At 39.3% G+C, this 15,861-nt stretch overlaps 1 protein-coding gene across 1 annotated transcript in view; it reads left to right on the forward strand.

Moving 5' to 3' along the window:
- The window catches only part of paxbp1 (PAX3 and PAX7 binding protein 1), a 46,525-nt gene extending 31,148 nt beyond the window's left edge, over positions 1 to 15,377 (forward strand). The window contains exons 11-18 of the mRNA XM_078232817.1: positions 87 to 286; positions 4,036 to 4,183; positions 5,019 to 5,140; positions 6,071 to 6,147; positions 10,830 to 10,896; positions 11,697 to 11,843; positions 13,728 to 13,882; positions 14,765 to 15,377. Of these exons, the coding sequence (XP_078088943.1) occupies positions 87 to 286; positions 4,036 to 4,183; positions 5,019 to 5,140; positions 6,071 to 6,147; positions 10,830 to 10,896; positions 11,697 to 11,843; positions 13,728 to 13,882; positions 14,765 to 14,882 (1,034 nt within the window). The 3' untranslated portion in view covers positions 14,883 to 15,377. The remainder of the gene's footprint in view (positions 1 to 86; positions 287 to 4,035; positions 4,184 to 5,018; positions 5,141 to 6,070; positions 6,148 to 10,829; positions 10,897 to 11,696; positions 11,844 to 13,727; positions 13,883 to 14,764) is intronic.
- The last annotated feature ends 484 nt before the right edge of the window (positions 15,378 to 15,861 follow it).

A 15,861-nucleotide genomic window follows, 5' to 3' on the forward strand; every position in this document is an offset into this window, starting at 1 on the left:
AAAGGCACTATAAGGGGTGTGTCTGTCTGTGTGTCTGTGTAATGGAGCAACTATTTTAACAGTTAAAATACTAATTTTTTTTGTAGATCGAATTGTCAATGAATCAAGGAAAGTGTTTGAAGATGTGTTAGATGATTTCTGCACACTTGACTGTATCAAGACCCGATTTGAAGTCTGGCGAAAAATGTATTACACGCATTATAAAGATGCATATATTGGTCTATGCCTCCCGAAACTGCTTAATCCACTTGTTCGGTTACAACTCATCAAATGGAATCCATTTGAGGTGAGAACTGGAGGTTGCTTGAAAAATATATATACTTCTGGCTGAGTTGCTCTTGAGTTTATTGAAACTTTGTATAGTGGAACATTGCTTTGACTTTGTGAATGTGACTTCCCCAATTGAAAACTCCCAAACTTGACTTCCCCAACAGGGGGATTACAAGTTGCTTTGTGAATCACCAGGGGTGTTAGCAGCCTTGTGGGTGGTTGGAGAGGAGCAGTGGCAGAGAACAGATGGCCTACACATGCTTGGGAACTCATGTGCGGCTGATGAAAAATAGAGTGAAATGGATAAATTCTACAGAGAATTTTATTCATCTGAAAATATGTTCTGTATGTTTATAAATAAATGTACTGTTAATTGAAAAAGATAGAAAAATGAAAGGGAAGTACTTCTAATGTCAATTATAGGGTTGAATTTTCAACAGCACCAAGCTATAGTATTTTTTTTTAATGTGATCTTGTCTCTAATTATTTCAAGTAATTTACCCTTGTGGGCACTATTATATTTGTGTGCAAGTTGTTATATTCACATTCAAGATCTGCTTTCTGTTTCAGACATAATTGTCGTTTCAGATCATGAGCCACTCTGAAACAAGTCTGAAATGGCGATTGCCTTTATCTCAGAAATATTGCCTTGTTATTTGGTTTGGGGAGGGAATGAAAATCCAAAATAGGGGGCTCTCCATGAACTCAGACATCAGCTTCATATTTTCTGCGAATTCCCCTTTCCCCATCTTGAGAGTAGAACATAGAGCAGTACAGCACAGGAACAGGCCCCTCGGCCCACGGTGTTGTGCTGAACATGATGCCAAATTAATCTAATCCCTTCTGTCTGCCGTTGGTCCACATCCCTCTATTCCTTGCATACTCATGTGTTTATCTAAAAGGCCCTTAAACGCCCCTATCATATCTGCCTGCACCACCAGCCCTAACAGCGCATTCCAGACACCTACCACTTTGTGTGTAAAAAAAAACTTGCTTCTCACATCTCCTTTGAACTTTCCCTCTCTCATCTTAAGTACATGCCTCCTGTTATTAGACATTTCAACTCTGGGAAAAAGATTTTGACTGTCAACCCTATCTATGCCTCTCTTAATTTTGTATACTTCTGTCAGGTCTCCCCTCAACCTTCGCCGCACCAGAAAAAACAACTCTAGTTTGTCCACCCTCTCCTAATAGCTCATACCCTCTAATCCAGCAGCATCCTGGTAAACCTCTTCTGCATCCTCTCCAAAGCCTCCACATCCTTCCTGTAATATGGCAATCACAATTGGATGCAATACTCTTAAGTGCGACCTCACCAAAGTTTTATAAAGCTGCAAAATACTACTTGTGGCTTTTTTATATTCAATAACTAATTATTGGATTTTGCTGTGTTTTGGGTGAATGTAATGTGCTATCCATCTGTACGTGAGTTTGAATACATCCTTTCATAAGACTTCAGAGCAGAACTAGGCCATTAGGCCCATCAAGACTGCTCTGCCATTCAATGAAATTATGACTGATAATCTTCTACTGCACTTTGCCACCTTGATTTCCTTACTGATCAAAATCTGTCTATCTCAGCCCTGAACATACTTAATGACCTAGCCTCTACAACCCTTTGCGGTGGCGAATTTCGCAGATTCACAGCCTCAGAGAAGAAATTCCTCTTAACCTCTGTCTTGACTGGGTGGCCTCTTACTCTGAGATTATGCCCTTTGGTCCTAGACCCTCCCCACAAGGGAAACACCCTCTCAGCATCTACCCTATCAAGCCCCTTGCGAACCCTGTATGTCTCAATAAGGTCGCCTCCCATTCTTGTAAACTTCAATGAATACAGGTCCAACCTACTGAACCTTTCCTCATAAGAAAATGCCTCCATACCCAGGATCCACCTAGTGAACATTCTCTGGACTGCCCCCAATGCCAAGAGGAGGTAGTGATATTGTCACTGGAATAATAATCCAGAGAACCAGGGTAATGCTCTTGAGATCTGGGTTTGAATCCCACCACACAGATGTTGAATTTTGAACTCAATAAAAATCTGGATTTCTGGACCATGAAACCATTGTTAATTGTTGTAAAAACCCATTTGAGTAACTAATCTTCCCGAGAGAAGGAAATTTGTTGGAAGGAAACCTGGCCGACATGTGACTCCAGATTGATAGCAATGTGATTAACTCTTAAATGACCTCTGAAATGGCTGAGCAAGCCACTCAGTTCAGGGCAATTAGAGAAGGGCAGTAAATGCTGGTCCAACCAGCGAAGTTGAGATCCCATGAACGAATAAAAAAAATCTTCAGATTAGGGGACCAAAACTTTTCACAGTATTCCAGGTGTGGTCTAAATAGTGCCTTGTAAAGTTATTTTTATTCTCCATTCCCTTTGAAATAGAGGCCAACATTCCATTTGCCTTCCCTATTACCAGCTGAACTTGCATGTTAGCTTGTGTGATTTTTACACGAGGATCCCCAAATCCTTCTGTTCTGCATTTGTTTCTCTATTTTAATAATATTCAGCTTCCTCCTCCTTCCTACCGAAGTGCATAACTTCACACTTTCCTGCATTATATTCCATCTGCCAAATTTTTGTCCTCTCACTTAACCTGTCTGTATCCCTCTGTAGACTGTTGGTGTCATCTTCACCACTTCTCACATGCTGCCTTCTCACCTATTTTTGTGTCATCTACAAACTTGGCAATAGTGCATTCAGTTCCCTCACCTAAGTCATTGATATATATTGTAAATAATTGTACCCAGCACTAATCCCTGTGGCACTCCACTAGCTACAGGTTGCTGTCCTTAAAATGTCCTGTCCTCTTGTCCAACACTCTGTTTTCTAGTGGTTAACCAATTTTCTACCCATGCTAATATACTATCCTCAATACCATGTGCTCTTATTAAGTAGCTTTTTGTGCGGTATCTTATCGAATGTTTCTTGTAGATCCAAGTATATTGCATTTACTGGTTCCCCTTTATCTAGCCTGCACATTATCACCTCAAAGAATTCTCATAAATTTGTCAGGCATGATTTTCCCTTTATGAAGCCATGTTGACTATGATTATTTATATTCTGCAATTCCAAATGCTTTGCATCCTTTATAATGGACTCTAACATTTTCCCAATGGTAGTTGTTAAGCTAACTGGCCTATAGTTAGCTGATTTTTGTCTCCCTTTTTGAATAATGATCTGGCTCATGACATTTCAACCTGATTTGATTGATCGCTGAGTTCCTTTATAGAAACTGCCCAATAGGGTTCATGGTGGGAGATATAGGAAGGATGTCCGAGGTAGGTTCTTTACGCAGAGAGTGGTTGGGGTGTGGAATGGACTGCCTGCAGGGATAGTGGAGTCAGAAACTTTAGGTACATTTAAGAAGCTATTGGATAGGCACACGGAGTACTTCGGGATGATAGGGAGGAAATAGCTTGATCTGGGTTTCAGACAAAGCTCGGCACAACATCGTGGGCCGAAGGGCCTGTTCTGTGCTGTACTGTTCTATGGAAGCCCAATTTCTAGATCACTAGTTGTAAATGCAGTTCTGAAAATTCATGTAATAATTGCTGTTGTAAAGTGAAAAATAAAAAATAGCCTTTATTTCAAGCAGGGCTTGGGTAAAATTTACTTACCTTAAGGTGCAAATCTCAACAGTTAACGTTTTTTGGACATGGAAATAAAGATTAATGCCATTGCTTTACAACTTGTTTGTATATTAACTGTAGTAGATAAATACACATTGCATAAATCACTTTGTGTTTTTCTAAATAGCCAAATTGTCGTGATTTTGAAAGTATGCTCTGGTTTGAATCGTTACTGTTTTATGGTTGTGAAGAGGGGCAAGATCCACAGCTGGATGATGTTGACACATACCTGTTGCCTGCAATTGTAGAAAAAGTGGTTTTACCGAAACTGACAGGTAATTAAAGTTTTAATACCTTAAGGCCCGTGGTAGAATGCATCCAAATAACGCCCCTAATTTGGCCAATGTTTCCTGATTTCATTACTGTTGTGTATCATTTATCTATCTGTGTCCAGCTGCTTATTAAGGTAACTGCTATGATCAAATTACAGAAATCTTTACAAATTCAATTTCACGTTGTATTTTACTGGCGCATGTCTTCCATAATAACAGGCCAGGAAATATAAACTGCTTTGAGTGGCAGAGATATCAATTTTTTAAAATCAAGAAATGGTGAGATTAAAAAAATATACAAATTAATCCTAATTTTAATTAGTTTATTGACTCTGATTGCAAGACTCTCTCTGAAGCTGAAATTGGCATTCTAGTAATTGCCATACAAAGTTCTACTGTAGAAATATGGAATTATTACTAAAATAATCGACTGGAATGGTGACAGAAAAGTAAAATTGTCTCCCATTATTTATTCGGTTATTTAAAAAAAGTGATCCTGATTTTTCCATTTCAAATAAGTTATCTTTATAAGTACTATTATATTTGCGTATGAGTTATTATTCATGTTCAAGATCTGCTTTCTGTTTAATCCTTTGCTATAATTGGTACTATAACTACCATAAGTGTAATCAGAATAATTAAATTCAAATTTTACCAGCTGCTCTGGTGGTATTTTAACCCAGCTTTCCATAACATTAGCCTGGGCATCTGGATTACTAGTTCAGTGATATTGCTACTACACCACCATCTTCACCCTTTCAAACAATTTCCACCAAGACAATTATGAGTACCAGAAAATCTTGAGGTGAAAGTAAGTCTTTTTGAATCTTTACCTTAGGTCTAGCAGAAAGCGTTTGGGATCCTCTATCATCATCTCAGACGTCCCGACTAGTCAAATTAATACTGAAGTTAGTTGAAGGATATCCTTCAGTTGTAAATGGAGAAAATAAATACACGCAGGTATGTCTGTGTTACCTTTTCTGTTCTTCCGCTTTTATTCCTATTAGAGTAGAGGAGGTTAAGAGGAGGTTTGATCGAGGTGTTCAGAGTAAATGAAGAGAATCTGTTTTCAGTGACAGATGGGTTGTTAAGTAAGTGGACATAGATTTTAGGTGATTGGGAAAGAACCAGAGATTACATGAGGAAACCTTTTAAACAGCGAGTTATCATCTGGAATACACTGCCTTGAAAGGGTGACAGAAGTAACTTCCAAAAGGAAATTGGGTAAATAAAAGGGGAAAACATTGCAGGACTGAGAGAATGGGCAGGAGTATGGGAATATTTGTATAGCTACAAAAAGATGACATGAAAGACCAGATGGGTATCTCCTGTGCTGTATCATTCTATGATTCTATTGAAATTTAGGTATGTGCAAAACACATCAAAAATCTTGAGCATTTATAATTGTTTTTGTGTGGGAGATGGAGTTTGCAATAGTTCAATTCTCATTTGACAGCAGCGACTAACTGTATAACAGTGTGCGCACACCAGTTGTTGTGTACTGAAAGAAAAATTGGACTGGGACACCAGAAAAACTTCCCTTTGAATAGTGCAATGGGGTCTTTTGCCTACACCTCGAGGCCAAATCTTGGTTTCATGGCTCAGCTGTAAGATGGCACTTCTGCCAGTGCAGCACTCTCTAGTATCAGCTATATTATATTTTGAGGTCTCTGGAGTTGTGTGAACCCAACTCTAGTTCACGGTTAGACTGTTATCATTGGCTGGTAATTTTAATATACAATTAAGGCATATATTAATCTTTTGTATGTTGTTGAAATTTTGTTTTCATTTTATAACTGCTGTTAAAATTGTATGATGCTGTCGTGTAGAAAAATGTCTCTGGTTGTTTTCAATTGTTAAATGAATGAAACACTTCAAATTTTCTCTCAGACTTTATTAAAGACCATTGTCTTAAGAATCAGGAAAACAGTGGATGAAGATGTGTTTGTGCCACTTTATCCAAAAAGGTATGTTTTGCTGTTTTCAACTGAGATTTTTGAATTTTTATTCCTTGGATTTCAAAATCTCAAACCTTGCATAGTATTGTTTAAACTGTTATTTGCTTATAATATGCCTTTCACTTATGTCATTTGCTTGTCCTAAGCTTTACATGGAACACAGAATGTCATGATATGCTTTCTTCCAAAAGGTCCAAAAGATTTGCGAGCATGGAGTTATTTCCCAAGTTTAAATTTATTTCAGTAATTACCAAAGTGGTTCCAAGCTTATTTTTGCAGCCGGTGGATTGAATTCTCCCAATGTAGCTGCTTACTTTAATGTCACCGTAATGCTTTACTATTCTGCTAATTTAACAGGATGGGAATATAACATAATTTCTGATTAAAACCAGCATTGTATTAATTTGAATGAGTTTTTGATTGTGTGGCTTTCTGCTTTCAGTGAATTATTCCAAGAATTTTGAATTATTGTAAAATGCTGCAGATGTGGTGCTGTGCACTCTGCCATAAAACCCTGCTACCATATGGTTCTCCCAAACTTGCATTGATGCAATCATAGAAGTGAGCAACTTCTAGCTGATGATTTAGTTAGGTGATAACCAAATTATCTGGCAGTTTAATTGAGGAAATTACTTGGCCTGTTGTTTATTTCTTCAGTGAATAATCTAATTGCTTCATGTTTGTCTCCTTGCCTATTGCATTGTGAGGGGAATCTTTGTCTTCAGTGATGATCTAGCAGTTTATCTTTTACACACTTCTCTCATTTCAACAATATTTAATACTCAGGCTAAATGCTTGGTCTGGGTGTAATTTTCTGTTCATCAATGTTGTACCTCCCAATCCATATTATAATATGCTGTTGCTCAGGTAATTTATTTGTGACATTTCCAGAAGAGAATAGAACCATAGAATCCCTACAGTGCAGAAGGAAGGTCTTCGGCCCATTGAGTCTGCACCGACTCTCTGAAAGAGTGTCCCACCCAGGCCTCCCCCTCTGCACTATCCCCATAACCCCATGGCTAATCCACCTAACCGACACGTCTTTGGTCACAAGGGGACAATTTAGCATGGCTAATCCACCTAACCTGCACCAAGAGGAAACTAGTGCACCCAGAGGAAACCTATGCAGTACAGGAAGAACGTACAAACTCCACACAGTCACCCAAGGCTGGAATCGAATCTGGGTTCCTGGCACTGTGAAGCACTGATGCTAACCATTGTTTAGGGTTTATCAGTTCAAATGTCTTGGAACGACAAGGTGTGCAAGTTCTGTGGGACTACTACAGTGTTTATCACCTATTCCCAAAGACAATTTCCATGTTCTAATAAGAATCGCATTTTGTAACAATATGCTAATTACCTAAATTAATTAACTTTGATATTTGTAATTTATTGATGGTGTTGACTTTAGATTTTGAGCACTTGGTAATATGAAAGACATTCACTGAAGTGTGTACTGGTAAAATAGCAGATCTAATTTAACACTTCATATCCCTTTATTTCTGTTGCTCGTTTTTTCTTTAATTCATTTTATGGGATGTGGACGTCACAGGCTAGGCCAGCATTTATTGCCCATCCTTCGTTGCCCTTGAGAAACTGATGGTGAACTGCTGCCTTGAACTGCTACAGTCCTTGAGATGCAAGGACACCCACCCACTGCTGTTAGGGAGAGAATTCCAGGATTTTGACCCAGTGACAATGAAGGAAAGATGAAATATTTCCAAGTCAGGATGATGAGTGACTTGGAGGGAAACCTCTAGGTGGTGGTTTTCCCAGGTATCTGCTACTCTTGTCCTTCTAGATGGTAGTGGTTGTGCGTTTGGAAGGTGCTGCCTCAGGAACCTTGGTGAATTCCTACAGGGCATCTTGTAGAGGGTACACACTGCTGTCACTGTGGCTGATTTGATGTTTGTGGAGGGGATAGCAACCCAGTGAGCTGCTTTGTCCTTAATGGTATTGAGCTGCTTGAGTTTTATTGGAGCTGCACTCATCTAGGCAAGTGGAGTGTATTCCATTACTGTACTGACTTGTGCCTTGTGGATGGTGGACAGGCTTTGGGGGTCAGGAGGTGAGTTACTCGCTGTAGGATTCCTCACCTTTGACCTGCTCTGGTAGCTTTATGGCTAGTCCAGTTGAGTTGCTTTGTCAGTAGTAACCCTCAGGATGTTGTATGGGGATATACCACTTATTGGCTAGAATAAATGCCATGCCTTCTCCACACACTTATTACACATGGATTCTATGCCATTTTTGTGAGGGCGAGAGAGACTGCATCAGCCCCGCATGGGGAATGGCAGCAGCTGACAGGAGAGCACCCAGTGTACATGCAGGGTGCACAGGAGCAGTAAGGCAACCAAATGTTCAAAGAAGGCAGAACTCAGCTCAAAGGAAATAAAGGCTAAGCTACATGGAGATAGTGGAGCACCAGTGTCTCAGAAGACCGTGAAGAGTGATGAGTCATAAAGAGACTGAAGAAAAGTCACATTGGACTCAAAATAGTGACACTGTTTCACTTTCCACAGATGCTGCCAGACCTCCTGAGTTTTCCCAGATTTTTTTGTTTTGATTTCATATTTCCAGCATCCACAGTATTTTGCTTTTCTCTCAGGACCCCATGTTTGCCAAGTCAGGGGTTTCTAACCTACCCAGTATCCTGGAGGGGGCTTAAGGCCACTGGTGTGTGGTAGGCAGTTATTGTCTGTATCAGCAAAGGTGACCACAGCGCTCAATTTCTTTCACTGCAGGATGTTTCCATGGATTAGCTGGAGACATTTGAGGAACTGCAATATGAGGAAGGATTAAACAGGTTGGTTCTGTACCCATGGTGTTCAGAGGAATGAGAGGTAATATGATTGAAACATAAGGTTCTTAGTGGTTAGACAGAATAAATATCACGATGGTGTTTCCACTCATGAGAGAGTGTCGGACCAGAGGGCATAGATGCAAAATAAGGGATTATTCATTTAAGACAAATCCTTGATGCCCGAGTGTGGCATTAAGGAGCCCTAGCAAAACTGGAGTCAATGGGAATCGGGGAAAGCTTTCCACTGGTTGCCATCATGCCAAGCACAAAGGAGGATGGTTGTGGTTATTGGAGGTCAATCATTTCAGTTCCTGGACATCACTGCAGGAATTCCTCAAGGTAGTGTCCTAGGCCCAACCATCAATGGCCTCCCTTCTATCATAAGGTCAGATATGTTCAGCACCATTCACAACTCATAAGGAAGCAGTTCAGGTCCAAATACAGCAAGACCTGGACTGTAGCCAGAATTGGGCTGATATGTGGCAAGTAACATCCATGCCACACAGGTGCTAGGCATTGACCATCTCTAATAAGGGAGCATCTAGCCATTGTCCCTTGATGTTTAATGGCATTGCTATTGCTGAATCTCCCGCTATCAACATCATGGGGGTTACCATTGACCAAAAGCTGAACTGGATTGACCATATAAATACTGTGGCTGCAAGAGCTGGGCAGAGACTAGATAACTCCCCTCCTAGCCTCTCAAAGCCTGTCCACCATCTACAAGGCACAAGTCAGGAATGTAATGTTATACTTACACCTTGCCTGGATAATTGTAGCCCCAACAACACTCAAGAAGCTTTATACCATCTAGGACAAAGCAACCTTTTTGATTTGCACCCCTTCTACAAACATTCACTCTCCATCACCAATGCACAGTGGCAGCAGTGTGTACCATCTAAGATGCACTACAGGAATTAACCGAGGCTTCTGAGGCAACACCTTCCAAACCCAGAACCACGATGATCTAAAAGGGCAAGGACTGCAGACGTTTGGAAACGCCACCACCTGGAAGATTTCACCACCACCAGGCCACACACCATCCTGACTTGGAAATTTTTTGCCGTTCCTTCACTATCGCTGGGTCAAAATCCTGGAGCACCCTCGCTAGCAGCATTGTGGGTGTATCTACACCACATGGATTGCAGTGGTTCAAGAAGACAGGTCACCACCACCTTAAGGGCAATTAGGATGGGCAATAAATGCTGGCCTAGCCAGCAACACCCACATCCCATATATGAATACAACAAAAAGCAGAGTCAAGTTAGGGAAGGCTGGACACGTCCAATTTATGGTGTTTCAAAGTATTGTCTTTGAATGTTAGTGAGTGGATGGGTAAGTGGGTTGAGGAGTGGGGGTAGGGAAAGTGTTGTCAAGTTGTGGGGGAGACAAAGGTGTGGTGGTTTGTTCTGGAGTTACCCAGGAGTTCGACTAGGTTTTAATCTGTTTAATATTTCCTGGGTAACTATCCAGGTAAGTTATTAATGATTCGGAGACATTTGTGCAGGGACCAGGGTAGCAAGAGACTTCCTGGGCAATTCCCATATAGGTCAGTGCGTCAAAGACTCCTGCAGGTTCAATTTTGTAATTTTGGTCATGCGTCTATCCTCTGATAACCCCGAGACCAGGAAGTTAGCTCTTTGTTCTGATTTTAATATCTTTTATATTTAATCTGGCAACAGTTACTACATTAGGCAGATAATGGAAGAAATAGTTATTTGCTTGTGTTTGTATCCTTCACCTTAATTAGCATGGATTAACCTTCAAGTGTTCTACCCTCTTCACCCTGCTCCCAAAGGAAACTTGGATTAAATTATTTTCAAATTTCATGTTTCATACCATGTCATTCATTTTTAGATTTAAGTAATTCATTAATGTATTATTGTAGTGTGCTGGAGAACAAGAACTCGGGACCCTACCTGTTTTTTCAGCGACAATTTTGGTCAGGACTTAAGGTGAGAGCTTAAAAATGAATTGTTTTTAATGTCACTGTTTTTCCATTTAACTGTACCTGGTTGCCATTAATTTGGGAAGAAGAACATGGCTTCATTGTGTTCTAAGGTGTAGAGCAGATGTTGCGTTAATCTGAATCTGATTGGGAAATGGCATGAGAGATTTTATTTTTTACCAGCGGCAATGCTTATATTACAACATTCTTTGGTGGGTGGGAAACTGATTTGTTGAGTATTAAGAATTATTTGATTCAAGTGAAGTTGCAACAGTTCAGCCTGCATAATATAGTGCATTAACCATACAGCTGCCGTGATTCATGGGAAAAGGCTATGTCTGCCGTGTTTTCAGTTAACTTGCAACTAAATTTTCTTCAGTAACTTGAAATTTTCATTAAATCAGTTTCAGTAGCATGTTTCAGTCACAGAGTATTTGACAGATAAATTTACTTTGGTTCAAAGGACTTTTAGGGTAACAAGACAGCAAAGCATTATGTTCTGAGTGCATTATGTTGTGTGTAGATTTGTGTTAGTGAAGAGGTTTAGTTGGCTGCTTCTGCATTCTTTTTATATGATTTTATTGCATAATGGACAATGCCTGGGTGACTGTATGGGCTACTCACCTACTATTTCTTATTGATTACGGATTCCATTAGCTGCAGGAAGTAGTGCAGTCTTTTATTATATGTTTGAACAGAAAATATTGCCCCACAATAGATGCAGGTAATCAGATAGAACCCTTACCACTACTTAATAAATCTGGCTGAAAGCTTTTGTTTGCTTAAATTCTATGCTACTTTTTTCAGTTATTGGATAACATCTTACAATGGACTGGTATAATCTCAAATCGAGCATTGCAGGAGCTAACTGTGGATAGTCTTTTAAATCGCTATATCCTGCTCGCTCTTCAGAACTCAGATCCGGGAGATGACAGCCTGAAGAAATGTCAGAGTGTAAGTAAGATGAGATACAGGATGAAATGTTTTGAAGATCCCAGGCCAGTAAGACCCAGACACCTATGAAAAGCTGGAATTTCAGTAAATTGGCATTTTGTGCAGTATTGTTTCTCTGCTGCTATTTTAACAGTTAATATTCTATAAGCTATACACCAACAGATGAGCCAAATGTGAGATCAGTGACCTAAAAGGTTGGTTCTGTGTTCCAGCTTTATACTTGGTTTTGGTTTCCCACATTCTTGGCATCAATATGTTGATGAGACTGCATTACACATTTGTGTTTACTAAAGAAAGAGCCTGGTCTCCAGAATTTCCTAAACCACTTTACAGCCACTGCAACAATGACTGTTTTAAAAGTAATGTAGGAAAGCTGCACCGCCAATTTGCACATGGCAAAGTCCCATATATGATGATGAAATCTACTTTTGGTATTGGTTGAGGGATAAATGTAGGTTGGAACACTGGTAGAATTTCTCCACTCCTCTTGAAATAGTGCCATCAGATCCCGAGGTGGTAGTTGGGGTCTGGATTTGACCATCCAAAAGCTGGCACTCAACGGTGTTAAAACTCCTTCATTATGATTCTTGAGTGTCAGTCTAGATTTTGTGCTGTATTCTATGGAGTGAGGCTTGAACCTACAATAGAGCAGATCCAATGCAAGAGTGCTGCACTCATCAAAAGCTAACATAATTTGCTCACTAATGGGTACCAGCTCTTGAGCTAATAGTACTCCAAACTGCTTCTGTTTCTTCAGTGCTTTATTTTCACAGTTGTGTTTGCTCAGATAGACTGTGAGCCACCTTCTTTCATGGAATTAAAATCCTAAAATGAGACTACAAACTTGTGAATTAGGGGCAGGAGTGGGCCATTCGACCCATTCAATAAGACAATGACTGATCTGATGTAACCTCAACTCCACATTCCCACTTACCCCCAATAACCTTAGATTCTTGACTAACAGGAGAATCGATCTAAAAAAGCCTCAAAAATATTTGGTGAACCTACCTCGACTGCTCTCTGGCAAAGAGATTTCCAAAGATCCATGACCCTCTAAGAGAAAATAAATTCTCCTATTTATACAAGTTGTACTTTAAATTCTGGAGCCAGTTATAAGGTGGTTAAAAAAGCATGTGGGTTACTTAGCTTTGTGAACAATTCTGGGCACCACATTTCAGGAAGGGTGAAAGGCATTGGAAGAGTACAGAGGAGGTTTACCAAAAGGTTAGCAGAGCTGAAAATCCATTACGAGGAGAAATTGGAAAAACTATGACTGTTTTTTGTTCCAAGAAGTTTAAGAGGTGACCTATTAGAGATTTTCACGATAGGTTAAGTTAAAAGTTAACGTTTATTTATTAGTCACCAGTAAGGCTTACATTAACACTGCAATGAAGTTACTGTGAAATTCCCCTAGGGATAGGTTTTGATTGAGTAAAGTTATTCCCTCTGGTGAATGGGTCAATAACTATAGATCATAGATTCAAAATTATTGGCAAAAGGTCTAGAGGGAAGGTAATTTTTTGATTGTATTGCTGGGATTTGGAATCTGCTGCGTGAAAAGGTGGTGGAAATTGGTTCCATTGATAATGTTGAAAGGAAATTGGACAAGTACTTGATGTAATAACAGGATGAAAAGTGGGGCTGTGGGACTAAGCATGACATCTCTGTTGAAGAGCCAGCACTGGCCAAATGGATACTTCCTGTGCTGTAAGTTTCTCTGATTCTAAAGCTTGATTATTCGTGCATCATACCCCAACATAGTATAAAGTGCCAAAAATACTTCTCGTTATGTTTGAGACATAACTATAAAAATTATATTGCTCTTAAAGTAAATCAAAAGATGAACACCAGACTGAATTTCATGATTCTACTTTTATCTTTTAGCTCATCACCTGTTTACCAAAGCACTGGTTTGTCAACCTAAAAGGAGATAAAAGTATCCCACAGATGGAAAATTTCTGCTGTTACCTGGTTCATTTGGCCAATACCATGTACAGGCTAAGCCTTGGGTGCTCTGATGTAGAAAAACGTACAGCAAGGTATATATAATGACATAAGACATGTTTTAAATTACCATCCACGATCATATCTGGATCTGAAGCAGTTACTGGGAAAGGTGGTATGTTCTGTATCTAGATGGCGGTACCTGCTTGTAACTTAACAACTTGTATGATGCCATAAAGCAGCGTCCCTGTCTTAGGGCAGTGGTAATGTGCGATGTGACTTCATTAAAGCCTACTTAAAAGAGAAGTGACCAGGAATAAATGTTGTCTTTTTAGGTATTTATACTTGCCCCATTTTGATTTTTTTCTTAGTTTTTCACAACATCCATGGCTAATAAGATGGATGACCTGCTCCAAGATCTCTGGTGAGGGTAGTTATCCCTCTCACTGTTCCCTTTTTTTATGCAAGGACAGATCTGACCCCTGTTCAGTACCTCTTCACAGAGCACAGCTGGATTCATGTTCTTTTGCTGGCTGGCACCTTAACCTTAAGCCTCATGTTCGGGGCACTTTTTCTCCTTCAAATCTGATTTTGGTTGATTGCTTTAAAATGCTCCTTTCCACTTCCACACTGAAGTGAGAAAGGGAAAGTAGGAAATGCATAATTATTAGATGTTCTGCCTAAAATGAAGGCAGTTTACTTTGTTTCAAAGTCTGCTGAAGTTGGAGTCTTCAGTGAGATAGCTGGGTTCAGGTTGCATTTAGGGACCTGCTGAAGTATAAAATGATAGAAGATTAATCTGAAAAGTTAAATTGACATGTTAAAATGTATAAATGCTGTATCTCTGCCATTTACTTTGGTCCAAACTTTGAATGTAAGCAGCCGAAAGATTGAATATTCTGTAATTATGATGAGTGGTGTAATTATGTATTATTTTGTGAATAATTTGTCTTTTTTCAAACTGAAATACTTTTTAGGGAGAATATCAAGCAAGTGATTAAAATTCTGGCTGTCATCCATGCTTTGGACCATGCATCAACTGTAGCAAATGAATATGGAGTGAAGGACATCAAGGCACTACTTGATGGGAAATGAGATTGTAGGACAGACACATGAACATTCCTGCCATTTGTATGATTTTGTACATATGTACAGATGTTTCGTAAAAGGAAATTGATGGTGTTGTCAATAAATAACATTTGTTGATATTTAATATTTTCCATCTTTTGTGCTCAAAGGGTACAGCTAAACTCCTGAAACAGCACTCTCCTACAACCAGCATCCTGTACACAACAAACTGAGAATGTAATTTTTTAGATCCATCTTGGCTGGGTTTCTACCTTTTAATATCCACCGACTTCTCTTATCAAAAGCAACTGAATTTACAAGATTTGGGTTGTTTTTGTCCAAATAATTATGGACTATCACCAGAGAAGATTACATCAAAGTACTGGGAACAAACTGTGAAAATACAAGTCCAACCTGCAGATAAAGTTTAAGTTCATTGGGTTGCATTTGTTTAATTTAGTAGAAGATGAATTACATTTGTTTTATGGTTTTAAATGCATAATAAAATAAACTGGCTATTCAGTGTGTAGAAATTGTGATGTTTCGTCTGCTAATACAGATTTGACACAAGCTGAATTGCTTGATTTTATTGGGAGAATAATATGCGGAAATCACTTTCTCTCCCTTGATCCCTTATCTTCTACACCCCACAAGTAATAATTATTCACCTTACTGCATCATCTACAGAAACAGAATGGAAAAAGGCAGTTCATCACTTGTTTCACTGCCATGCCCTAACCCATTGAATTACTTCCTTAGAATCTTCTGCATAGTTTATAAAAGCCAAGAAGGTGATGGCACGCTAATAACAGTAGCTCGCTTCATGCATGCTGAGAAACTAAGTGTGTAAGCTCATAAATGCCATTATTAGTACTGTTCTACATGTCCTTAGATTGCCATGTTTTTAAAACAAGGGTTAAAATGTGAGTTACAGCTCATAATTCAAAGTATTTGTATTGTCAAATTCCCATTGCAGTCAAGCAATGGAAAATTACAAAAAGCTAAA

Source organism: Mustelus asterias, chromosome 17 (genome assembly GCF_964213995.1).
Source record: "Mustelus asterias chromosome 17, sMusAst1.hap1.1, whole genome shotgun sequence".
Classification (NCBI taxonomy): Eukaryota; Metazoa; Chordata; class Chondrichthyes; order Carcharhiniformes; family Triakidae; genus Mustelus; species Mustelus asterias.